This window comes from Trichosurus vulpecula, chromosome 3 (genome assembly GCF_011100635.1).
Source record: "Trichosurus vulpecula isolate mTriVul1 chromosome 3, mTriVul1.pri, whole genome shotgun sequence".
In the NCBI taxonomy this organism is placed as follows: Eukaryota; Metazoa; Chordata; class Mammalia; order Diprotodontia; family Phalangeridae; genus Trichosurus; species Trichosurus vulpecula.
This window is the reverse complement of record NC_050575.1, coordinates 229,804,622-229,831,399: the sequence shown is the minus strand read 5'-3', so window position 1 is coordinate 229,831,399 and position 26,778 is coordinate 229,804,622. Positions and strand designations below refer to the sequence as shown.

The 26,778-nt window shown below is 41.9% G+C and overlaps 1 protein-coding gene across 2 annotated transcripts in view; it reads left to right on the top strand.

The window, feature by feature from the left end:
- ATP6V1C2 (ATPase H+ transporting V1 subunit C2) overlaps positions 1–26,778 on the top strand; it is a 72,192-nt gene that overhangs the window by 42,966 nt on the left and 2,448 nt on the right. The window contains exons 4-11 of one of the 2 annotated variants that reach the window (XM_036749496.1): positions 1,792–1,886; positions 7,393–7,484; positions 17,156–17,254; positions 18,342–18,410; positions 20,738–20,830; positions 21,296–21,389; positions 24,646–24,783; positions 25,833–25,930. In XM_036749496.1, coding sequence (XP_036605391.1) covers positions 1,792–1,886; positions 7,393–7,484; positions 17,156–17,254; positions 18,342–18,410; positions 20,738–20,830; positions 21,296–21,389; positions 24,646–24,783; positions 25,833–25,930 — 778 coding nt within the window. The remainder of the gene's footprint in view (positions 1–1,791; positions 1,887–7,392; positions 7,485–17,155; positions 17,255–18,341; positions 18,411–20,737; positions 20,831–21,295; positions 21,390–24,645; positions 24,784–25,832; positions 25,931–26,778) is intronic. The other variant, XM_036749497.1, reaches the window with a different exon arrangement.

Sequence of the window (26,778 nt, the reverse complement as noted above, 5' to 3'; positions counted from 1 at the left end):
GAGCTTGGGAAAAAATTACCCCTAAATCCTATTTGTCCATCATCCCGAGAAACATTTGTTAATTCATTAAACATTTTTTTTTTTTAAGTATCTAATGCATGTCAGGCCTGTGCTCAGTGCTGTGTAGGATACAGGTAAGATTAACTTGCTGTGTAGTAGCAGGGATTACATGGGAACAAAGAATACATTCCAAAGTGCAGAACAAAAGAAGTCCTGTGAAAGTTTAAGATTTGGTGTGGGGTAAACGGACACAATTTCTACTTGGAAAGATCAGAGAAAGTTTCCTGGGTAGGAGGTAGAAGCATTTAATGTGCCTTGAAAAATCAGTAAGTTTTGGCAGAAGAAGGTGAAAGCATGCTGTTTTGCTTTGCTCCTTTAGAGAGCTCAAAGGGCACAGCAGGTCCTTTATCAGAGTAGAGAGAACACCAGAATTAAAGGAAGAAACCTAGAAGGGAATCTTAGATCTGTCCACTGCTAGCTATGGGAATTTGGGTGGGACAGAGGTGAAAGTACCTGATTTATGGAGTCACATGATCTTGGTTCAAATCTTGCCTCTGCTAATATATAATCTCTTCAGTCTTAAATAATTTATTTTACCTCTCTTAGTTAACTCATCTGTAAAATAAGAAGGTGGGACTTTCTGGTGGTAATTCCTTTGAGGCTATGATCCTGAGTTATTTAACCACTGTGAACGTCAGTTTTCTCATCTGTAAAAGGGGTATAATAAGCATTATCTAGCTCACTGGGTCATTGAGAGGAAAGCATTTTGGATATGTCTAAAGGGCCATAGAAATGTGAGCTATTACTTTAAAGATGGCAATTTTCTGCAAATCGCTGTGACCAAAACACGTATTTCTGTGATCAAGCTTTCTCAGCTGGCTTGACATAATGAAAATAAGATTTTTTTTTTTTTTGGACCTTTAAGGTTTGCAAAGTGCTTTGTGTATGTTAACTCATTTGATTATGTCATCCAGCTGTAGATTGCTTTCAAGTGACAGTTAAAACATAAATTATATTGATGCGGGGTATTTAGACTCCCATGTTGCATGTGTCTATCTTTCCCAGAGCAGATCCATCTAAATAACTCACAGTTTTTCATTAGCTGCAACACTGATGCAAATACCTAATATATTGCGGAGAGCATTGAACCTTAAGTCAGGGGACTGGGGCTTAAGTCCTGGCTCTAACGCTTATATGAGTGACTTTGGACAAATCACTTTATCATGTTGGTCGCCAGGTCTCCTCTGTAAGATGGAGTGTTTGGATGGGGTGGGGAACCTGCAGCCTTGAGGTCACATGTGATCTTCTGTGTCCTTTGGTGTGGCCTTTTGACTGAATCCAGGTTTTACAGAACAAATCCTTTTATTAAGGAGATTTGTTCTGTGAGGTTTGGATTCAGTCAAAGGACTGCACTTGTGGCCTCGAGGACACAGGTTCCCCACTCCTGGATTAGATGATGTCCAAGTTCCTTTCTAGATCTAACAAACTATGAGCGTGTGCGTGAATTCAAATGACAAGGAGCCTTCAAAGGAGACTCTTTTTAAACCACTCTAGGACTTGATTTACTCGTAGGTAAAATGGATATAATATCTGTATTGCTTCCATTTCAAGGCTGTTGGGAAGAAATTGTTTTGTGAACTTTAAAGCACTATAGAAGATGTGTGTGTGTGTGTGTTTCATTATTATCATTATACTGTCTGGTGGCAGTCTTTCATTGCCCCATGTTGTACATACTGAAAGGCTGGATTTTCTTTTCTTGTTGCTAAACTGACTATATTCATGTCTTTTCAGTTGACTTAACTTCTTTTGTGACTCACTTTGAATGGGACATGGCCAAGTATCCTGCCAAGCAGCCGCTTGTGGCTGTAGTGGACACATTAGCAAAGGTAAAGGACACAACCATGTTTGACAGTAGTTCCCCTTTTTGGGTTTTGGGGAATCTCAGGGGAAGGGTGTGTGAGCCTTCTGAACCGTATTCTTTCATCTCCCCTCCCCCATCCCACTTACAGAGCTTCCACAGTTCACAGGGGGATAGGAAGTCTGTTTTTCATCTAGTTCCTTTACCCTTGAAAAAGTCATTTCTTCTGCATCTCAGTCATCTTCTTCTATAAAATGAAGTCACTCTTTTTATGCTCTCTGTTCTAAACACCTCTTTTGCCTTAATATCTTCAGATTCTGTGGTTTATGCTTCTCTATGCATGACTGTATTTGCGTTTTCTTTTCTTTCTTTTTTTTTTGCCGGGGGAAAGGCAGGGCAATTGGGGTTAAGTGACTTGACCAAGGTCACACAGCTAGCAAGTGTGTCAAGTGTCTGAGGCTGGATTTGAACCGGTGTCCTCCTGACCCCAGGGTCAGTGCTCTACTCACTGTACCACATAGCTGCCCCTTGGATTTGTGTTTTCTTTAACTCAGGGCCTCTTTATTTGCCCTGGCGGTCATGTTCTTCATGAGAAGGAGTTTCCTGTAATCAGGACAGGCAGAGGTAGCAGCTGCTAGTGGGGTAAAGGGAGGGTACAAATCCACTTCTCAAACTGAACAGCCATGTTTTGATACCAGGATGTCTTCTGAGTAGTCTCAACCTCCAAGGGTTTGAGAAGGAAACAGAATGTGATGTTCAGGAATGGTGGTTCAGGTCGGGGCAGTCAGTATGGAACAAGGAAGCAAAATCCTATGAGTTTCAGTGAACTGCCTGCCTCCCCAATTCTTCAATATTTTTTTTTTATGGTAGCAGTGGGTATGTTCCCCAACCTGTATTACTCTCCAATAGCATGGGCTTTTGTGGTCATGATCTGTTGTGATCATGGTCAGGGCCACCCTGTTCTCTCCCATTAGACTATGGGCTCAGATACTTGTCCTCCCCACCTACCTCGCCAGTCTGGTTGTAGGAGTGTAGCCTGCCCCTCTCAAAACAGGTTTTTGAGGAAGCAGAATAGAGTTATGATAATAATTCACATTTCTATAACATTCGAACATTTACATCTAAGGTTGATTATGTTCAAATACTTCAAGGACTTGTGATTTCCTTAATGGGGGTATCCTCCTCTTCCTGTGCAGATTCTGTAGTCCCCCACAACCTAATAGATGGTCTTTAAGAGTTTCTCTTGCTGAAACCCAGTGATTAGCTCCTGTGATCTTAGCTAGGTATTCCTTGTTCAACACACAGTCTTGTCATTATCTGGCCAATTTTAGAAGCCTTTCTAGCTTAGTAGACCATGGTAGACCTTGTACTTCACTGGCAGACCTTTTGTGAACCCACATTCACATTCATACCATGATGAAGCATCAGAGGAGGACCTAAAGGGAAGCTTATTCAGTAACTGAGAGTTTAGTAGTGATAGATCTGATGGGCCACTACAGTGTTTCATACCCAGCTACTTAATTGAGGGTTGTTGAATAAAGGAATAAATGAACAGTGATGATAACTGCTATTTGTAGATATTTATAATTAAATACCTTATTGAGCTTCTTCTCATTGAATAACTCACACTTCAGTAGTGCTTCCAGTTGTGCAAAATGTTTGTCCCATAGTCCCAAGATGGCAGGTGTGGTGATACACACCTGTAATTTTGCTAATGGGGCGGCTGAGGCTGGCAGATCTTGAGTTCAAGAGTTCTGAGTTACAGTGGGTTTAACTCATCAAGTATCCTCACTGAGTTCAGCATCAATGTGATGAGCCCCTAGAAACGGGGTGAGTGGGGGGTACCAGCTTGCCAAAGGAGGGGTGAACTGGCCCAGGTTGGAAACAGAGCAGGTCAAAGTCCCTGTGTCAATCAGTGGGGTCAGGCCCTTGAACTTCCAGCCAAGCCTGAGGGCAAGCATTGTTATCACTCTTTTGCAAAAGAGGAAATTTAAACCAAGAGAAGTAACTTGCCTACTGTTTCACATCCAAGAAGTGTCAGTCCGGGCTCCTGGGTTTCCTGATTAAATCCAACTCACTCCATCAACATTTCTTAAGAAATAAACGAGCCCTAGGAGGCATTGCATAGTGATTATTACTTATGGTAAAGCCTTTGTATGGGTGTGAAATAAATAATTTGTGATACAGCTACCATGAAAAACAGGTGTCAGGTAGGGTGCAGACTCATTGGCATCCATCCACCCAATAGGTCCATTTTCATCCACTCATGTCCTCTGAGGTCTGATCAAACAGTTCTGTCTGTGGTTTTGGCTAAACCTAAGAAATAACTTCTGAATGAGAATGATTGTGAAATCTCTGTCCAAAGAGAAGTGAGAGCGTGTATTCCACACCATGGAGAATTGGGGAACATTCTGTCCAAGGAACACAGGTCGGCTGGCATATTTTCCATCTCTTTGAAGTCCTCACTGTGCAAACCAGTGGAGAGGATTGTAATGTGCTGTTATAAGCCATTTATTGAAATACTGTATTTGGCTACCTAGGTGACGCAGGGACAGGGCTGTTAATGTCATTTTATAGTTTTTATAAGGTCTAGGAGCTGGAAGAGAAACCTCTGCAAGTGTTGGACTTGCTCTGTGCTGGTGTACCATCCAGAACCCCAAGTTACCTTCACATTGAGATGAAGCTTTGGAGTGGGACTTTAGTGTATGCATTATTATACCTGTTTTATAGGTGACGGAACTGAAGTTCAGAGAGATCAAGTGATTAGTTCATGGTCACAGAGCTAAGAAGTGTTAGGGTCCAGGATCAAAACCCAGGGCTCCTGACCCCACCTCCAGGGCTCTTAGAATGGAATCCACAGTATTTTGTCAACACTGTCCTTCAGGCCTCTAGCTTACCAGTAGCTATTTGATCCTAACCCATTTTTCCCTAGATAAATATGTGGCCCTTTGGAAGCCTGGGGGCATTTGGGAATCCAGGTGGGGCTTCTCTAAAATCATCACAAAACCTTGATGTCCTCAGGCAATTAGAGAAACCTGATAGGACTTTCAGTTCCTGCCCTGATACTGGTGGCAGTCATTCTCCTGGGGGGGTATGCAGTCCAAGGTCTCCAATTCAGCCTTTTCCCCTCCTTCCTCCCTCCCACATAACTCATACTCTGCCATCCAGGGTTAGAAGGGACCAGTCAGAGGGGACCTTAGAGGTGGTCTTACCTAATCCAACCCTATGTTAAAAAAAAAAAGCTCTTAAGACAGTACCTGGCACATAGTAGTAGGTGCTATATAAATGCTTATTCATAATGAGTAAACTGAGGCTAAGAAATGAAGTGACTTGGCCAAGGTGACTTAGGCAGTAAGATTTAAACTTGGGTCCTATGACTCCACTAACACAGACTCATTCCTTCTCTGGGCCCTAGTGTGTAGGACTCAGAGCTGTTTGGAACCTTAAAGACCACCTAGTTCAACTGTCTTGGTTTTATAGATGAGGGAAGTGCTGCCCAGAAAAGTTGACTAATGATTAGTTATGTTTTCTATACAATGAAGGTATAGTTTTAGGGAGTCTCCTTCCAGCTCTAAATTCTATGATCCTTTACTTGATAAACATAGAGACACAGGGACATTGTCCTCGAGCTAGAACTAATCAAGATTTCCAAAGTCATCTAGAAGCCAGTTGCTGTTTGCTGATAGGACAGCCTTGTGACCATTAAAAAGAAATAATTTCTAACTAACCTGACTACTAGTCCCTAGTATGCATTGGACTCAAAATAATGTTTTAGGTCCCATTCAGTTCTGAAGTTCTAGGATCTAATTCAATGCATGCTTTAGATGTGTAAGTAACACAGTTCCTCTCTGAAGCCAGTGTCTGAATGTATATCTTTTCTAGAGCAGGTATTGACCATCTCTATGGCAGGGACCGGACCAATTGGCATTTATTCTAGAAGTAGGCTGCCAGGTACTACTTTCTCTAGCCCACTGGTGATATAAGCCAGTTGAATATACAGAATTGTATATTCTGTGCCAATTGTACAGAATTGTCAAGGCATTTATATTCAGTGATTCCTAAATTTAAGGTCCTATGCTGGGTGCTATGGGGGCATATAAGGATAAATAGGATAGGTCCCTGCCCTCTTGGAGCATGCAACCTAATTGAACAGATAAGGCATGAAAACTAGTTGGGCTCTAGTAAAGCTGAGATAAGACACTGATAACAAAGTGCTAGAAGCCTTCCTAGAACTTCTGGTCAAGAAATGAGATAAGACTTTGCCAGCTCGGGCTAGAAGTACCTTGGGTGGGTGGGAACCAAGCCCTGGAGAAGGGAGGGAATACACCTGACTGGAGAAATCAAGAGAAATATTGGGCCCTTGAAGAAGGATAAGTTCCAGAGATAGGGGTAGAAGGGAATTCCAGTTGGTGGCAGTGTCTGGAGCGTCGGTGTGAAGATGGAAAGTAGGGGCTAGTCTGAGGTCAGTCTGCCACCTTCAGGACCTTGAGCAGACCGAGGAGATTCCATAAGAAATTAGAGGAGCCTTTTGGGCAAGAGTCTTAAACTTGAGAGTGGTCAATTTGGGGCAAATAAGTTATGTTCTAACATTGGTAAGACGTTATAGAACTTGTTACTACTCCAAGAGGTAGAATGAGGTGGATAAAAAAAAAGAAATGACTTCAAGAAAGACTTAGGTCAGCTAACTAAATGACAGTTATGATAATTATAGGTGATGTTCACATTGTGTTTAGGTTTACAAAGTACTTTTCATTGTCTCATTTGAGCCTCATAATAACCCTTTGAGCTAAGTTGCTCAGATGATATTCCTCATTTTGTGGATGAGGAGTATGGGACTTGCCCTTGGCCACAGATCTGGGGTGCCTGAGGCAGTGTTCGAACCCCATTCTTGCTGCCTCCCAGTCCAGAGCTGTCGTCAGTATGATAAATGTTTCAAACATGACCTTAAAGGCTTTCCTGCCACTGACACTTAACTAGCTTTGTGACCATAAAGCAAGCCATTTAAATTCTCTAAGCATCAGTTTTCTCATCAGTAAAATGGGGCTAAAAATGCCAGGAACAAGATTGCTGTAAGGATCAGAAACGTTGAAATGGCAGCTGCTGTTGTTATTTCCTGCTTGGTAAGATTTACCAGGGCGCTTAGGCTTTGCTGGAAATGTGTTCCCAAAGCAATGAGGAAACAAATGGTGACTTTAGTAGCTCTTCGCTGACATTCTCTCTTTTCATGCCTGTGAGATTTCTACTGCCTAGTAAAGGAGTGCAAGGATTATCATCTCCACTTTACAGAAGGGGAAATTGAGCCCCACAGTGGGGAGATGTTGCCCATATTTACAAAGCTGGTAAGTTGTGGACCCTAAACTCAAATGCAGGTGCCTCCTGCCACATTAGGCTGCTGTGTAGGTCCTCAGGGTGAAACCCAACTTCTTGTCCTCTAGGTTGTCCTTATGGTTCTTTAATGTATGCAAATAAAAGCAGATTTGTAGGAAATCCTAACTTGTTAACTGTGCAAAGTTAACTTTTCTTTTTACCCACAGCAACTGGCACAAATAGAAACAGACCTGAAAGCTCGAACAGCTGCCTATAGCACTCTGAAAGGAAACCTGGAGAATCTGGAAAAGAAATCCTCGTATGTATCTTTTCTTTTGCTCATTCATGGGACCTGTTTCTATGGGCTCTGCTGAAGGTCCCCTGCCCATGAAACACATTCACCTTCCTTTTACCCCTTCCCTCCTCTGACACCTTCCTATTCCCCAACTTTGTTTATTCTTCTCTATAGATTTCTAACCTTGTGCTTCTTGTGAGGCCTACTAGGAGTTAGTTCTTTACCCCAACCCCCAGTACCTCCCTCACTTCTCCTCCTCCTCAATTCAATTCAGCTAGTGTTTATAGTCTATGATATGCAAGGGTGGGGTTGAGATATTGAGGGAGACCAGCTGAAGGAGATAGAGAATTCCTCTTCTCAGGGAATTTACCACTTGCCAAAGAAGAATGCAGTATACACAGATAGTAAATAAATGGCAACTAGAATGGATGGAGTGAAAGAAACCTCTTCTGCACTTGATGGCAGCTGGGTTGAGTATGGAAGGAGGACCTGGATTCTATGAGAAGAGAGAGATAGTGCAGTCCAGTCTTCTGGGAAGAATTATGCAAATGCCTAGTGCCAAATGGAATGTTTAAGGTTGGAGCACAGTGTTCTTGAAGGAGGATGTTATAAAATAAGTCCAGTAAATGTGGTTGGAGAGATCATGGAGGATCTTAAATGCAGAAAGAGGTCGTTTGTATTTTATCTAAAAGAGGCACTCAAGGTTTTTGAACCATCAAATTACATGTTCAGTTCTGTGCCTTAGGAATATTATTTTGGCAACTGAAGATGGATTGGAGACTGTAGAGACTGGAAATATGAAGACCAAATTAGAAGCAATTGAAATAGTCCAGGCAAGAGGGGATAAACTAAAATGAGCGTGACATTGTGAGTGTTAAGAAAGGGGACAGACAGATGTGGAAGGAGAACCAAAAGGAATTGGTAAATGATTGGATATAAGGATTGAAAAAAGAAGAAAAGTCTAAGATATCTCCCAGTTAAGGGTTTGGCAAGTAGAAGGAAAAGTTGAAAAGGGGCAGCTTAAAATTATATTTTGGTTAACTTTAGGTTGGAGACTGAAGTAAGGTCACAGTAGGAATGATGGATTGAACAAACAGGGAATGTTGGGGGGACTGGAGATTGCAATGAAGATGGCAAATTGAGGCTGAGAAATGGAAGGCAGCAGATTGCAGTTAGATTTCAGAGTTTAGAATCATGAAATTCACACATTTTGACTATGCCTCCTAACTGATCTTCATCCACTTGCTTCTTTGGGGCTTTCCTGGAGAAAAAAAATTGGAAGAAAAGTGGTATAGAAGACTTGGAGGAGAGTGGGAGAATGAGTTTAGAGAAAAGAGCTACTCCGAGCTATAGGTGGTGCAGTGGATAGAGTACAGAGCCTGGCTTAGTGAAGACTCATCTTCCTGAATTCAAATCTGGCCTCAGACACTTACTAGCTGTGTGACCTGGGACAAGTCACTTAACTCTGTTTGTCTCAGTTTCCCCATCTGTAAAATGAGCTGGAGAAGGAAATGGCAAACCACTCCAGTATCTGCCAAAAAACCCCTACAAAACCCAAATAGGGTCATGAAGAGTTGGACACGATTGAATCTCATCCATCATCATTATCAACAACAGTAACAAAGGTGTCATCTACCTTTTAGTAGAATTATATTTTCGATTTAAATCTACAAACACTTATTAAAACTGGGCAAGTTTCTGGGTGGAGAAGATGCAAAGTTAACAGTCCCCAATAGGTATGAGGACTGGGCCTGTGATTTCTTTTTGTTGTTTTTTTTTCCTTCATTTTCTTTTTCTTTTTTTTTTAATTAGTTAATTTATTTTTAGTTTTCAATGTTCATTTTCATAAGATTTTGAGTTCTAAATTTTCTCCCCCTCCCTTGCCTCTCCCTTCCCCAAGATGGCATGCAATCTGATACATGTTCTACATAAACATTCATATGGAACATATTTTCACATTAGTCATGTTGTAAAGAAGGGTTAGAACCAATGGGAGGAACCCCGAGAAAGAAGAAACAAACAAACAAAGAGGAGAGCAAATAGTCTGCTTTGGTCTGAATTTTGACTCCCTAGTTCTTTCTCTGGATGTGGATAGCATTTTCCATCATAAGTCTTTTGGAGTTGTCTTAGATCCTTGTGTTGCTGAGAAGAAGCTAAGTCTATCAAACTTAGTTATCACACAATGTTGCTTTTACTGTATACAGTGTTCTTCTGGTTCTGCTCACTTCCTTCAGCCTCAGTTCATGCAAGTCTTTCGAGGTTTTTCTGAAGTATGCCTGCTTATCATTTCTTATGGAACAATAGTATCCCATTACTTTCATATACCGCAACTTGTTCAGCCATTCCAGTGATTTCATTAGTAAAGCCAGCTCCCAATGACGGAATGAAGATCAGTACCTTCTCTGCAAATTACAATCTTAGAATTGCCTAGGGTACAAAGAAATTCAGTGACTTGCCCAAGTCACAGAGCCAGTATGTCACAGGTGGATTTGAACCTAGGCCTTCCTGGCTCCCAGGTTAGCTCTCTAGCTTTAAGGAGGGAGAGAGAGCAAATGCAATAGAGATATCAGGGGATGCTTCTCAGGTGATGGCCCCAGAGCCAGGAGAGGCAGAGAGAGGGAGGGAGGGAATTTCAAGCATTTCCCAAAGATATCCCACCCACTGAGCATTGTCTTCACCATAGTCTTCACTTGCCTAACCTTTCCCAACTCCCTTAATTGGTTCTCATGGTTTTGAGTTTCCCAGATCTTCTGATCTTCCTCCTGGAAAATTTTTAGCCTGTCAATAAAATGCTTATGCCCAGAATATAGTCACTGAAGCATGATTGGGCAACACAGCAGAGTACACAGAAAAACAGTAACATGCAGTAAACCATTGTTATTCTTTTATGTCTTTGTTGTTAAACAAAAGATTCAGGAAGTAAGAAGTTGCTAGCATTCTGTTTCTCAGTTTTCTTGTTCTGTCCCACATCAGAGTGAGTAAAATCCCCAAGATCATAGGACCTTGCATAGGAAAGGACCTTCCATACTCTCTGTTACAGCCCCTTCCTTTTATAGAAGCCTTGGGGTCCAGTGCTTAAGGTCACACCGATAGGAAAAAAAGAGAATTCAAATCCAGGTCTTGTACACCAGATCCAATGCTCTGGCTACCACATTCTGCCACCATCCCTCTGGAGCAAACTTCTCAATCAAAAATGATATCCTTTATCCCCATTCTTGACTGATAAAATCCTACCTAACCTTCAAGGCTCAGATAAAATGCCCTATTCTCTTGTTGTTCATGCTCTGACTTCAAATCTGACCTCAGACACTTATTAACAGTGTTAGCATGAGCAAGTCAGAGGTTATCCTGTCAACCTTACTTTCCTCATCTGTAAAATGGAGGCAGCTAGGTGGTGTAGTAGAGGGCTGGTTCTGGAGTCAGGAAGACTCATATGTATAAGTTCAAATCTGGCCTTAAACAAGTCACTTAGGCCTGTTTGCTCATCTGTAAAATAATCTGGAGAAGGAAATGGCAAAGCACTCTAGTATCTTTGCCAAGAAAACCCCAAAATGAGTTCAGAAAGAGTAGCACAGGACTCAACCTCAATCAGCATAACAAAAATGAGAATGAAAGCACCTACCTCCCATAGTATTTATGGGGATCAAAGGAGATAAGATTTGCAAAGTGCTCTGCCAACTGCACATTAGCTAATTATGATGTCAACTTTTGTTTCTGGATAGAAGTACTTAACATATACTTACTGGGAATGTGCTGTGGTGCAAATCCCATCACCCTTTTCCATATGCTAATATCCAGGATGAGGTTTCTTTGAATTTTTTAAAAGTTTTTCCCCCCTGGTGAGTGTCAACTAGATTGTTTGAGCTGCAAACCCTGTAAAAGGCAGCTTTGCTTCATCTTGAGCCATCTCCCCCATGGTAACTAGAGCCAGCTCCTCCTCCTTCTCTCCTGGTGGTGAGCTTCAGAGTGGCAAAGAGCCCTGCCCCCAGGGAATTCCCTCACCCCCTGTGAAGCAGCTTTCACTTCTAGAAGGTGATAGGAGTAAGAGAAGAGGTACAGTCAGTTCAATGGAGAGCTTAGGGGAGGCTGCCTCAGGCTTGGAATCAGAGGCTCTGAGTTTGATTCCTGACTGCTACTGACTTCATGGTGATTTTGACATGCTACTTTCACTCTCTGGGTCTTAGTACCATCTTCTATAAAATAAGGAAGTCAGACATTGCTAAGATCCTTTCAGCTCTCCATCTTTTGACTAGAGGCAGCTAGGAGACAGTACTGGACCTAGATTCAGAAAGACCTAAGTTCAAATCAAGCCTCTGACACTTAATGGTTGTGTGACCCAGGTTATCACATGACTTGTGCCCCCCCTTACTTATTTGAACTATAAAATGGGAATAATAATAGCACCTTCTTCCCAGGGTTGTTACAAGGATCAAATGAGATAGTATTTGTAAAATGCTTAGCAGTGCCTGGAACTTAGTAGGCCCTCCCTTCCCTTCTTCCTCCCCTCCCTCCCTTCCTCCCTCCCTTCCTTCCTTCCTTCCTTCTTTCCTTCCCTCCCTTTCTTCCTAATAATAATAATGATAATAATAAATAAATGATTTCTCAGTCTTTTAGTGTAGAGAAGCATCATGGTGTAGAAGTTACTGGAGTCACTGGGTTCACATCCTGGAGCTTGCACTATGCTACATTAGATAAATTAAAGCCTTTCTAAACTCAATTTCTTTATCTTTAAAGCAGGGGCTATTAATACTTGCAAAACTCATTTCATAAGGTTATTGGTTGGAAAATGCTTTAAAAATTCTAGTGTTCTATAGAAATGTGAGTATTTTTGTGGGATTCCAGTTAGCGAAATGATTAAATTTTTTTTAGAAGGAGGTCTGATTGGGAAGGTAAGAGTCAAACACTTCATGAGAGAGAAAAAAGACTAGAAAAGTAGGTTATGGCCAGATCCTGGAGGGCTTTAAATAGCCAGGAAATTGGACTTGACTCAGTGGGCAATGGGAGTGTGCTAGGGTTGAGCTTTGGAGCAGAGGAGCAGCATGATCCAAGTAATGCATTAGGGTGATTAATCTGGCAGAGCAATGTAGATGGAAAGAATGGAGGTGGGGAGGGGAGCCCAGGTCACTGAGGTGTGGAATTCAGGCAGCTAGAGTTTAGCCACCTTGGCAGACTGGTGAGAACACCATTGGGTTAATGAGCCAAGTTTGCCACGTCTCCTGGGGAAGGAACGGAGGGCCAGCTTTGGCGCCCTGGATGCCAGGAAATAGAAGCAGAAAGAAGGTGTGAATGGCCAGGGAACAAGATGAATAAGAAACATTTTCTAAACAGTAGGCAAAACTTCTCCCTCTCCTTGTCCCACAAAGCCTCAGGGTACATGCCCAAATCTGTAGCTGTGGCATGGCACCTTCTCTATGGTGTGGCCCCTTCCCCTACTTTTCCAGTCTTATCGGAATCATTCCATTCCCCACAGTTCATGGTCCAGGTCAGCTGGACAACTCTGTCCCTGCACTGGCTCACACTGTCCCCTATGTCTGTGTTTCAACAGTCTGGCTAGCAGCTGTTGTGACGGTGAAAGACCAACACAAGCCCAACAACAAGAATGCTACCAGCACGCTATAAAAGCCCAGGTTCTTTTGATCTGCTTTAGGAAAGCAACGTTAAGGGGTTGACAAACTTACTTTAATTTGGCATACAAATACCATTCACTTAGTTCAGGGGAAAAAGCTAGCACCCTGAGCTTCAACATCGACAGACAGACCTTGTCTGATTCAAATCCCAATTCATAGTTACCAGAATTTAACAAAGTCCCAACATCTGGGTTTATGAGCTGGAGGGCTCTTAGCTACAGCTGCCCGGAGTCTCCTGCATCAGCGCACCACCACAAGTGAGAGCCCTGTGCAAATGGCTCTGTCTTCTTTTCTTTTTCTTTTTTTTTTTCTGTCTTCTTTTCTTAAAGCATTTCAGATGTCATCAAATGTCATCTGAATGACCAGAACTTAGGTTCCTATGATTGGTTCTGGAGTTAGCACCTCCCCTTAGCCCCACCTTGGGCCACACCTTAGTTACCAATCCACACCCACATAGGTTTAGCACCTAATATGGGTTTGGGCAGGGGGCTTAGCACCTAGTAAGACTCAACGAAATACACTGAATTAATCAAAGGAGACAAAAGCCAAACTCTTCAAGGGCACTTGGTTGAACTGAGTGCTAAGAGCCCATTTTGCTTACCAACACATTCCACCCCTTGTTCCAGGATACATAATATAATCAGCCGTGGATCCTGGAACATATATTATGATCCAATTACTCAGGAAACTAAAACATATCATTCACAACAAAGCAAAACATATAATTCAGTGACATTCCCAAATATTTGTTTACAATTCAAATGTCCATCTCTAGGTCAAAGCAAGTTAATCTCTTTAGCTAATACAGAGTATCCAAATAAGGTACTTCTTCAGCACCACACTGCCATTGCAGGCTTTTTCCCAGTACCCTGAGGCACATGCATGCTTTAGTTAGTAAAGTCCTAAAGCAAACAAACAATAAATAGGGTTCTCTTGGGGATATTTTCTTCTCCCCAAACTGCAATTGTAGGCTTCCTTTCAAATAAAGAGTCCAAACAAAGTTCTTTTGGAGTCTGTTCTCCCCATTATGTTCCAGTCCCCGGTTCCAAGTCCTGAGGGGCGACTGGGTGATAAAGCCAACAGGGTGGGGTCCCTGGGGGTCCAAGGCACTTCCCCCACCCCAACAAAAACAAATCCATGCCTTCCTCCTGGATCCCAAGCAGCCCAAGCAGAAGGGACCAAAAAGGCAGACTCAGTGCCTTGCTGCAAAGTTTCCATCTTGCCCCAGGGCTGAATTTCAAGCCCCTAGGCTCCTGGTTGTCTAGCTCTGGCTGGCCTCTCCTGGCTCCTGCCAGAATCTCAATTGCAATGTAGGTGATTCTCCACCTTTTTGCTCACCTCAAAGTTCTCTGCTCTGGTTGGGGAAGGCAGGGAAAAAGCACATTCAGCATCTTGCTACAAAGTTTCCATCTTGCCCCAGGGCTGAACTCCAAGCTCCTGGGTTCCAACTCTGGGTGGCCTCATCTGGCTTCTGCTGGAATGTAGGTGATTCTCCACCATTTTGATCTTCTCACCAGAGTCAGCTCCAAGGCAGCTCAGCGCTTTCAGCTTTCCAAAGTTCCCATGTATGCAGTCTTCTGCTCTGTCTGGGTCAGTATTTCAGCAGCCACTGTCTGCTTCTTCTTTCTCCTTACCAGCCCCTCCTGCCAAATCTGCAGCACACTCTCCGGGGCCAGGCTTAAGCCCTCGGAAGAAACCTAAAACCACTCCCAGCACTTCTACCAGCCTGTTTTCCTTCAGGCCTTTGTTGCTCCTGAGGCTCCAGAGAACCACAGCCACCCCAAGTACAAAGAGCAATACAAAAACTGGGATACATTCAACCAACCCAGTACCCCAAAACGCCATGCTTTCCTATTAAAACGCAGATCCTGACCATGACTACACCATTTGTTTCAACAATCTGGCTAGCAGCTGTTATGGGGGTGAAAGACCAACACAATCCCAACAACAAGCATGCTACCAGCACGCTTCAAAAGCCCAGATTCTTTTGATCTGCTTTAGTAAGGAAAGCAGCGTTAAGGGGTTGACAAGTTTACTTTAATTCAGCATACAAATACCATTCACTTAGTTCAGGGGAAAAAGCCAGCACTCTGAACTTCAGAGCAAAATAAACAAATTACAAACATCAACAGACAGACCAAATACAGATTCATAGTTACCAACATCTAGGTTCAGCCCCAGAGCTCATAACAAGGGCTCGCCCAAAGTCACGTGCGTCACCACAGCTGTGGGTAAGAGCTCCAAAGAAAGCCAACCCCTGGTATTATATCTTTTTCAGGGCCAGAGGTAAGTCACACATGCGACTCACCCACGTGACCTAGAATCGTCACAAAGAGGCGACTTAAACCCATGTGGTCTAAAAGCCTCTGATGTCCCAAATATGTCACTCAGACTCATGTGTAAACTAGGCCCTCCCCTGAGGCAAGGAGGTCACCAAGGACTCCCAAACTAATCAAGGAAACAAAGGCCAAACTCTTGAAGGGCACTTGGTTGAACTAAGTGCTAAGAGCCCATTTTGTTTACCAACACAGCCTGGAATTAATCAACAAGCAATTCTTAAGTGCTTACCTCAGTGCCAAGCACTGTGTTACATGATGGAGATTTAAAAAAAATAGAAAAAGAAATAACACTTCTTTTTATATTTTATGGATGAAATATCCATCCCTATTTTTGCCTTTAAAACCCAGCTCAAATGGTACCTCATTCATGATGCCTTCCTTACTCTCCTCCCCACCCTCCCATCAGTGAAGACCTTCACCAGTGTGCCTCAACTTTACTTGCTCTGGAGGAGGCAGTGGAATAGAAAGTGGAAAGATCACTTGATTTATAGACAGAGGACTTGGGTTCAAATCTTTAGCTTACAATTTGTCTCATTTGTTTTTAGACCTTAGTTCCCTCATTTGTAAGATGAGACGATACAACCAGGTGTTCTTAAGGGTTCTATCCAGTTTGAGATTTATGAACCTTGTCTTGCTTCTTCCCCAACTTTACCCTAATACAGGGATAGGGAACCTGTGGCCTCAAGGCCACATGTGGCCTCCTAGGTCCTTGGGTGTGGGCTTTTGACTGAGTCCAAGTTTTACAGAACAAATCCTTTTATTAAGGGGATTTGCTCTGTGAAGTTTGGATTCAGTAAAAGGACTGTACTTGAGGACCTAGAGGGCCACATGTGTCCTTGAGGCCAAAAGTTCCCCATCCTTACCCTAATACTTTATCCTATATAATCCAGGTGAATTTATCCCTAGAAAATGTGACTAAAGCAATCAAACCTGACATAATTATCTGTGTAATGATTCACTGTATGTTAGAATGTGTTTGGGGAATCTTTTTGGTGTCTTTTAAAAATTTGTATTTAAAGGATGCAAACTCCTTGATGGTATTGACCCTGTCTAATTTAAACTGCGTGTAACGTGGGCCTTGGTACAAATAGGTACATCAAACATGTCTGTGGAATTATAAAGTCCAACTCAAATGCTACTTCCTTCAAGGAGGCTTCCCAGATCCCCTCATTCAGCTAAGTGTTGTTCATGGTAATATATTAGATAGCCCTTTGTAATACTCTAAAGCACTCATCATGAAACATTATTTAGTTATCTGTGTTTGTGTCATATTATATTTTGTGGTAAACTCATGGGGTCAAGGACCATATTTTATCTAAATTAGGAATTCTTAACCTTGTTCTCTGGCATGGATTCCTTTGGCAGTTTGGTGAAGCCTATGGATCCCCTTTTTGGAATAATGTTTCTAAATGCATAAAAGAAAATTGTAAAGAAAACCAGTTATATTGAAATAACATTTATTAACATGTTAATCTCACATCAAGAACCCCTGATCTAAACTGTTTCCTAGACTGCCTGGCACAGTGCTCTGAAAAACACTCAGTAATGCTCGTCAACTGATTGCATGTGACCATTTTGCAGCTGAGATCTCTTGTTTTCAATGTGTTTGTGTTACATAGATGGCACATATGCCTATGTGCCAGAAAGGCTACCTGAAAGAATAGGAGCTAACATAGGACTGTGATATGCCTTTCTACTAAGCTCACATCTTTTTGCTTTTGCATTTCAGGGGAAATCTCTTCACTCGGACATTAGCTGATATTGTGAACAAAGAAGATTTTGTGTTGGATTCAGAATATCTGATCACTCTCCTGGTGATAGTTCCAAAGTAAGAGCATTGTTAAGTGACTCCAATGTTGAGTGGCCTCAGTTTCCCTTTGGGGGATTTCTCTTTGTCCAGTGGGCTGAGGGAGCCAAAGGAAAGTGCTTTGGCCACTATCAAGTCTCAAGGATGTAAAGCTGAACCTGAAGAGCCATCTGAGAGGTGCAGGTAGTGTGAGAAGGAATTCATTTGGACCCCTACTCTATTCCAATCATTATTAATCAATTTGATATGATTCCATAGGGGTAGTGATTATAAGTTCTGTATATTAGACCCCAGAGCTTTGAGATGCAGATTGTAAGTTCGTTTGGTTAATCATAGGAAGTCAACTAGAGGCCCTCCACTCTTGTTTTTCCTTGTTATGGTGACCAAGTCCAGTGTGGCAGAGGTGACTCAATGACATGGAAAGTCCCCCAACTTATTTTTGTACCTCCGGACCATTTTCTCTTGTCCAGCATGAGCAGGTGACCACTTCGTTGGTGGAGAATGCCCCATTCTTCACCCAACCCAAGACTCTCCCTGCTCATGAATCATTTTTTGGCCCATGAAACAAAATCTATCAACCAATGGGATTCTGTACTTTGTATAGCCTCTTTCGAATGTTAAGATATAAAATCTGGTGTCAAAGCTTATAAAAATAAGGCCCTGGAAGAAGGGAGCATCTCAGATTGTGAGAAAGATTTGAGGCCTACTTCATTAGAGGGGACCATGGACCCTTTAATAAAGTGCCATTGGCTCAGAGCTCTGCCTCAGTCTCTTTTATTGTGGGTTGGACAGTTTTAATCCCTGCAGTAGGAAGGTGCTGGCAGAGATGATCTGTGTCAGGCAGGAGCCTTCCATCCCGGGTGCCTAGGGACCTGATGGGCTCCCCCAGAGAGAGTTGTGGTTCTGACACTTAATAGTTATAAGGCTTTGGGAAAGTCAGTTGTCCTCTCGAGACTATGGGTCCTCATCTTTCAAATGGAAATAATAACAAACTTACTTCACAGGATTCTTGTGAGGAAAGTGCTCTTGTGAACGTTAATAAACAATACAATGCACTTTATTGTTGTTTTTGCTGTTGCTAACTGAAGTTCTGTCCTGTTCCTTGAAGGCCAAACTATTCACAGTGGCAAAAAAGATATGAATCTCTCTCAGACATGGTGGTACCTCGATCAACCAAGTAAGTCAAAGTCTTGAACTAGGTCTTTGGCCTGTCGGGGTGTTTGCTTCCAGTAGATTTTGCAACTCTTGTATTCAGAAACAGCATTTTCTGCACGGAGAGGCTGTTGCAGGCTGTGTATTTCAGAATGTGTAGTGAATCGAAGAGGCAAGGTATTGGACTGAGGGAAGCATTGAACCGGTGGTCATGAACTTTGGTCCTAGGCCCATCTCTGCCTTAAACAGTAAAATGTTTCTCCTGGTCAGTCTCAGGTAAATCATCCCTCTTCTCTGGGCCTCCCTCCTCTGAAAAATGCGAGGGAGCCTGGACTAGATCAGAGAGAAGGAAGTGTTTTTCATTAGAAGACTAAGAGTCACTCTAGGGACTCAACATGGAGCTACAGGCTCTCTTTGACAATGGAAATTATATGCATAATATTTAAAAATGGATTCTATATGGGATGCATATGTATGAAATATTTCTTCCATACTTCCAGGATATATAATTTCTTTGGTGTGGGCAATCTTTCTGCCAGTGCTGGTCATAGTCCCTCCAGACCCTAGAAGATAGAATATGATATTATGAGTTGCTCTGACAAGGGGGAATATAATTCACTTGATGAACCTCTTTGTTCTTAGATGAATTGGACCTTAGGTGACAGGCATGCAGTCCGTTGCTGGGCTGTTGTTATTTGAAACTCTTTTAATGTGTGCTTTCCTGGCATAGCCTTTGTGAAACCTGTATCATGATCAAGCATCTCTAAGTATTATGGGAGGACAGTCAGATAAAAAAAAATTAAATTATATTTTGATGGGGGAAGGCAGGGCAATTGGGGTTAAGTGACTTGCCTAAGGTCACACAGCTAGTAAGTGTGTCGTTTGAGGCCGAATTTGAACTCAGGTCCTCCTGACTCCAGGGCCAGTGCTCTACTCACTGCGACACCTAGCTGCCCCAGGATAGTCAGATTTTAAAAAGACATGGATGGCCCTTGTCCTCCGGGAGCTCACAATCTGTCTTGTAGGTAGGGAAAGACAAATTTACCTGTGATATAAGGCAGAAGAACAGTTTTCCTAACTCCAGTCTTAGAGCATATTCTGAGCACCACACATTAAGGTGATGTTTGAAATGGGCCTTGGAAGATGAGTAACATAATGAGAAAGCAAACATAGTTAAGTGATTTACTTTCTGTTTGCTTGTTGTGAACTAAGAACTTGCTGTTCACTTCCGGATGAAAGCCACAGAATCCTAGATTTAGAGCCAGACGAGTTCTACTTGGCATAGTGGATAAAGCGTTGGATCTGGGGTCAGGAAGATGAGTTTGAAACCTGCTGTAGATACCTAGGAACTGTGTGGCCTTGGGATTAAACCTCTGTGACTCTGTTTCCTCTTCTGTAAAATGGAGACAGTAGCACCGATATCAAGTGTTATTGTGAAGACAAAATGAGATAATATATGCAAAGTGTTTTGCAAACCTCAATGTATTCTATAGATGTATCATCATCATCTCAGCCTTCATTGAATCAAACCCTCATTTTAAAGATGAGGACTACGGCCCATTGGAGTTAAGTGACTCAACTGTGGTCACATCGAATTCAAACCCAGATATTCTGACTCCAGAACTATGAAAGTGTCAATTCACAGGACTCCTCTTGGTATGGAGGTGATCTTGGGTTCTCAAAGGCTCTGGCAAAGTTTACCAAGGTGAAAACGCTTTAGGCGCAGGGCTGGTGATGGTGTCTATGTTCATAGTCTATGTTCTAAACTAGCTAAGTTCATTGTGCTTGTCCCCAATGGGCTTATCAAGTGGGAAAAGTATTTACACTTACGAAATCACTGATCTTTTAGGTGCTGAAGTAATGTAGAAGTAAATATTGTCCTTCTAGTTTGTTAAGATCTTGCTGAATCCTAATTCTGTCACCCAGGGTCTTAAGTCTTCTATCCAACTTCCTGTCAAGTGCAGATATACCATCTGGGCCTTCATCCAGTTAGTTGCAAAGCCAGGATTCAGATCCAGTTCTCCTAACTCCTAGTATAGCACACTTTCCCCTTCAAAAGGACCAACCTTTTGACCACATGTGGAGTATCTCCAGGTGTCATTAGCGATCCCTGAAATCTCTTAGCTGCTGTAATCTAGTTGGGAGAATCTAGAAGCTGGTAGAGGGAAGACTAGAAGGTCAGAATTTGGAAATTCCTTGTATTCTCAGCTCTTAAACCTTCCAAATGCATGGATCCTTGACCTTTAGCCTTCTGAGATGCTAAAAAGAAAGAACAGTAGGATGTCAAATCCCGGAGAAGAACAATGCCTTTTAGTCTGAGTACGGTCATGAGTGGACTCTTCTCTTCCACAGACTGATTGCTGAAGACAACGAGGGAGGCCTCTTTACAGTCACGATGTTTCGGAAGGTGATCAATGATTTCAAAGCCAAAGCCAAAGAAAACAAGTAAGGATCTGGGGCTGCTGCTTTATTTATTTACTTATCTACCCATCCAGTTATTTATCTGTCTATTTACTTTTATTAATTTATATATTTTTTTCCTTTTTAAAATTTGAAGCTGAAAGCTTGAAAATGTGACTTTCCGCAGTGCCTGTATCCTAACTGTAAACGTGCCATTGAGTTAATGGCAAAGTCAGGATTTGAACCCTTTTCCCCTGACTTGCTAGTCAGCTAGGACTTTCTTCTTCCTATACATTTAATAATTAGCTAACATAATCCTTATTTAAAAAAATGTTTATTTTTTCCCCAGCTACATGTTAAAACAATAAAAAGAAAAAATTTTTTTAAAGTTTTGGGTTCCAAATTCTGTCCCTCTTTTCTTCCCCTTCCCTCTCCCTGGGATGGTAAGCAATCACATATAGGGTATACATTTCCAGTTATGTAAAATATTTCCACATTGCTTCTTTTAAGGTTCATTGTCCGTGAATTTTTCTATGATGAAAAAGAAATTAAAACTGAAAGGGAAGAGATGACTAAATTGCTGTCTGAAAAGAAGCAACAGTATGTAAGTACTCGAGCCTGATGAACTTTCCTACTGAATTTCCAAACTTTGCTGTGCCACCCTTTGGTGATCCCTTTACCAGAGCAGATGTCTTAGCTCGAAGAGGCCCTTTGTTTGAAAGTTTGGAGTTTCCCTGATTTGGTCCCCAACTCTCTAAGAGATAGATCTTGGGGAAGCCTGTCTTCTCTCAATTCCCATGTACTTCCATCAGGCAGGACCATCTGACCTCATAGGAGCTTTGTGCCAAGTGCTCTAGGAAACCAGGCACAGGCATTGATAATGAACATGAACTCAGTTTCTCCTAGAAAGGGTTCTCAGGGTACCCTCACACTGAAGCCAGTGGTATTCAGAGGTTCATTGGTCAGAGGGACCAACACAGCCCTTGTGTTGATGGCAATAACGCACCTGTGCTGAATGAAACTGGTCGGACCACTCTGGACAGCATAGTTTCAAGGGAGTGGTTTTTGATGTCCAGATGTACCAAACAACTACCTCTTGTCTTTACCTACCCATGTTTTTAGCAGGGCATCTGCCTAAAAAGGTGTCCTCCAGCAACAGTATCATGTGAGCTTTATACTATGTGAAGGAAGCTTAGCTTAGCATATAATGAAAGGAACAGACTCCATTTTTAAAGATGATCTGCATAGCCTTTGGGCAAACATTTTTTTCTTTCTGTACCTTAGTTTGCATCTCTGTAAAGTGGGCTTAACATATATGCTCAATAACACATATACTCAAATCATAGGTTTTCAGAGCCAGAAGACCTATGTCCTTTATTTATTGCTCCTTTTCCTCAGAGTCTGGTGAATCTTTTATTACCATGCTTACCACCAAGGGCTCTGGTTCTCAGATCCTGTGAATCTCCTGATTTCAGGACTGGTCATGAAAATGGGGAGCAAGCCCAGAAAGCCCCTCTGCTTTCTTAGGGAAGGGCTTTAATGCAAATTTTATGCAAACTAAAAAAAAAGTATGTCATCCTTACTGCTGAAGTGAGGAAAATGTATTCTAAAGACAGTTGAGGTTTTACAAATGTTATTTTGTATAGAAGGGTATTTGTTAACACTGTGCTCTGTGCTCCTGTGCTCTGTGTTTTGGCCCAAGTTTGATGTCAAATGTTCAGATAACCCATAGAATCCTGAATATGCTGCAATTCGTACTTTGATAGCCCTTTTGCACGTGTATCAGGAAAAAAGCAAAAAACATAGTAAACTATCACTACCATAAACAAATTACCTGGAACCTCCATTAACTGGAATTTTGTGAGTGCTCCTACTTTTAGCAATAAGAGATATATGACAAGAAAAAAAAAGATGTCAGACATTCATACATAAAAAACTTTAAACTTCTGGCCTAGGTCTGGCGTTCAGTCACCCACAGCGTTCACATTGTCTTGAACAGCGACAGTTGAAGTTCTATTCTGTACAATGGCCTTGAGCTTCTCTAGGGTCCTAGCTATCAAAGAATAAGTCAATTCTGGTCAATGGACTTTCCTTTATTGAGGCAGGTCTCAGTGGGACATTTCCAAATAATACTAAGAGCTAAAACACAAGGTTTGTGTTTTTTTTTTAAATTGGGAAAGAGGGAAGAGTGTGAGTAGATGATTTCTGAGGTTTCCTTTCACTGCTAAGACTATGATTCTGTTAACCTTGAGCTAACTAGAAAATCTTGTTACCCAGAACCATTAATTCCCTGAGCATTCCTGTTTATCTATGTTTTTTAAAGGATAAAAATTAAAGCACTACATTTTTCCCCCACCTCCCCGCCCCCATCCTTCCTGACTAAGAAACTAGCTATCTTTCCTAATGCCTTACCTGTGAATTTCATTGGGTTTCCAGGCCCTGGACTATCTAGAAGTCATTTTTATTTCCAGAGAAACTTTTTTTTAATTTAGTTTTTATTTTTTAGTTTACAGCACTCAGTTCAGCAAGTTTTTGAGTTCCAAATTTTCTCTCCCCACCTACCTCCCTCCTCCCTGTCCAAGGTGGCATGTAATCTGATATAGGTTCTACATATACCTTCCCATTAAACTTATTTACATAATAGTCAAATTGGAAAGAATTATAACTAATGGAATGGATCATGAGAAAGAAGAAACGAACAGAGAAACTTTTTAGAAGGCTGTGCTGAGGAGGAGGGGTAAAGTGAGGCTCTTGGCCCTACCCTCTGGATCAACACAAGCCAACCCGAGACCACCCCATTTATCAGTGTGTTATATAAGAGCATCACACCTGCCATCTGGGTTATCAGATTGCTGGTCTAGAATTTTACATGGTATTCCACTTCTGAACATCCCCATCCTCCCCCCTCCCTTGCCCCGGGGAGTGTAGCCAAGGTTTCTTTAAGAGGGGAAATGGAGCTCTGTAACAGGCATCCAACTTTTAAACATTTAATAGCTATCAACCTTCTCATTATATGGGGAAAGTAGCATACTGCCTACTAGCCTTTAGGTGGAAGTAGGTACGGGTGGGGTGGGTTTGGGGTGTGTTACAGTACAGTGTTGGGTTTATAGGTCAGAACCTATTTTCTGTCTTAATCCCATCTTAAATCTATTACATTTTACATTAAGAACTAGTAATTTCATCCTTCTTTTATTTTTGACCAAGGAGCAAAAAAAGACTATTTCTGCTTTCACTGCGGTCCTTCATTTCAGTTTGTGTTTACAGAGAAGATGAAATCTCAGATCTACAAATTCAGTCCTGGTCTTTCCCGAGCTACAGTTCAGTACCAACAACTGTCTCTTCATCATCTTCCAGTCTTTTTTTCACTTAATTCTCCTCCACACATTCTACAGTATGATTTTGCTGGTCTACTTGCAATTTTTCAGATAGGACTCTCCATGTCTTTACACTGGCTGTCTCATGACTGGAAAGTTCTGCCCCCTCACCTCTGTTTTCCTGACTTCAAGACTCGGAGGGCCTAGACCATTCCACTAACTTTTTGTGTTGCTCTATGAGGGAAGACACAAAACAGAGGCAGAGGCCATATACAGTCCAAGCGTGCTATGTGATCTTAATCCCTCTTTCAGTGATTGGCTTTGGTCCTGGATTTGTGAGCAAGGAAACGCACTAAGTCAGGCATAGGCCATTTTCGGTTTCCCCAGGATAGATGACAGATCCAACTTGTACACTTAATCTCTAGGATCAATGTTAAATTTCATCATTCACTTGCTTGCTTTTAGATGCTTTTCATTGATTTAATGTTAGTTTGTGTTCTGATGCATGTTTGTTGAAAGATTAATAAATCATTTCTATGCTTATAGCAAACTTCACGTGTTGCTCTTAAAAAGAGATCATCTACCTTCCCGGATCACATGGTTAAGGTAACCCCGATAGGGAACCCTGGTAGGCCCACTCCGGGGCAGACGGAGAAAGAAAAAGAGAGTGAGGGCGAGGGTGAGGTAAGCAATTCTGCCTGAGGAGCTTTTCTATTCCCTCTCCAGGCTGAGAGGCAACTTTTGATAAAATGAATCTCTCCCCACCATTTTCATCATTTAGTGTGGCTTTCACTAGACCTCAAATTAATAAAATAAGTGATGAAAAAGGGGACCCTCCTCTTGCCAATCATGCCTTTTCCTAATCTGTAGGACTTTTTGTTAACTGCTACCTCTTCCCCCTAATACCTAAATGAATGTGCTTCTTGGTCAGGTGGGCTAGGTTATCCCAGGATTCTAGGTGGATGGAGCTGATCGGGAGACATGAGTCCTTGGCTTTATGACGGGTTCTGCCACTAACTCACTTGGATATTGGGCAGCTCATCTATGCTCTCTTGGTTTCCCCATCTGTACAAATGAAAAGAGTGGTACTCAACCACCTACCAACATACCTTGAGGTGCTGGGAAGGATTCCTGTACTATTAAGTGCCTTTGAGATTCCTGAGAAGAATCTGTAGCTTATGCTATCATTAGTTTTGTCACTATCTACATCAAGAAATATCGAAATCTGCACATTTCCCCTGCCAAGCAGGGTTGGGTCTTTAAGCTGGTCTGAAATGTAGTCTTGGAATATTGGTGGAGCACTGTTGGCCTTAGTACTGTTGACATGATAGCTTGTAATGACAGACCATAAAGGATCCCAAGTTGTAAACTCTTGTCAGACAAAAGCTTGAAATATGCTTGGTATCAGAACTTACTTTTAAGGTGGGCTCCCTAGTTTTCCCAGACATTGGTATAGATGGTTTGCATGTGCTGGGTGGCTGAGCTGCTAATTTCCTTCAACTCTACTTAATGGAGTCTGGAATTTGATGTCAATCAGCCCCCATATTATAGTTGGGACTGGTTTTTCTTGCTGGAAGGTGGACTCCTGGGTGGCTTCTCCACCTTCTTTTTGGCTTTTGCAAGCTTCTTGTTCTTATCAACATCAGTATTTTGTCATAATGAAAAGTTTCTTTTACCATGTTGTGTCTGGAGGCAGAAGAGAAAGGTGGTAGATAACCTGATTTCTTTTCAAGGGTCCCCTTTTGCGCTGGCTCAAGGTGAACTTCAGTGAAGCGTTCATTGCCTGGATTCACCTAAAGGCTTTGAGAGTATTTGTGGAATCTGTGCTAAGGTAAGTGAACCCAGACTATGTGTCTAGAAATACCATTTTTCTTAAGGCAGCTGAGTGGTGCTTGGTCTAAAATCAAGAAGACAGTTCAAATTTGTGACCCTGGGCAATTCCCTTCACTTGTTTGCAAAATGAGTATAATAGCACCTTCCCCCTAAGGCTGTTAAGAGGAGACAGATGAGGTATTTGTAAAGTACTTAGCACAATGCCTGCTACATTATAGGTGCTATATAAATGCTAGCCATTGATTAATATTTTATTCTTAATTAATATTTTACTTGGTATTTTTAGTAGTATTAATTAGTATAACCAGTATTCTTTACTTTATGATGATGATAATGATGTGAAGTAGTGAGGAAAGTACCGGACCTGGACTCCCAAAGACCTAGGGTTCAAGTCCCGGCTCTGACACTATCTGTGTGACCACAGGCTTAGAACTTACACTTTAGCTTAGAACCTTAGTTTATTCATCTATAAAGTGGAGATGACAATATCTACCTTATCTTCTTCTTAGGGCCACAAGGAAAACTGCAAATTTTAAGACTAAAGAAATATTAGTGTTATGTGGCTGAGATTTTATAGAATTTTTTAAGGTAACTAGTGGAATAAATTATACAGGCCCGTATCATGTGGATAGCCTCCCGAACCTCTGTTATGTGGGAGCATGGGCAGGGGGTAGAACGTGTAGGACTGTTAAACACTGGTGATAGGTAGGCTTTTGGAAAAGAAATGAGAACATTTCTGTCCAGTCTCTTCACAGAAGTGAAGAACGGGATAATACTAGATGAAGACTAAAGCTGATAAAACAGAATATTCCTAGAGACATTCCACAGAAGAGATCAATGGAGGAG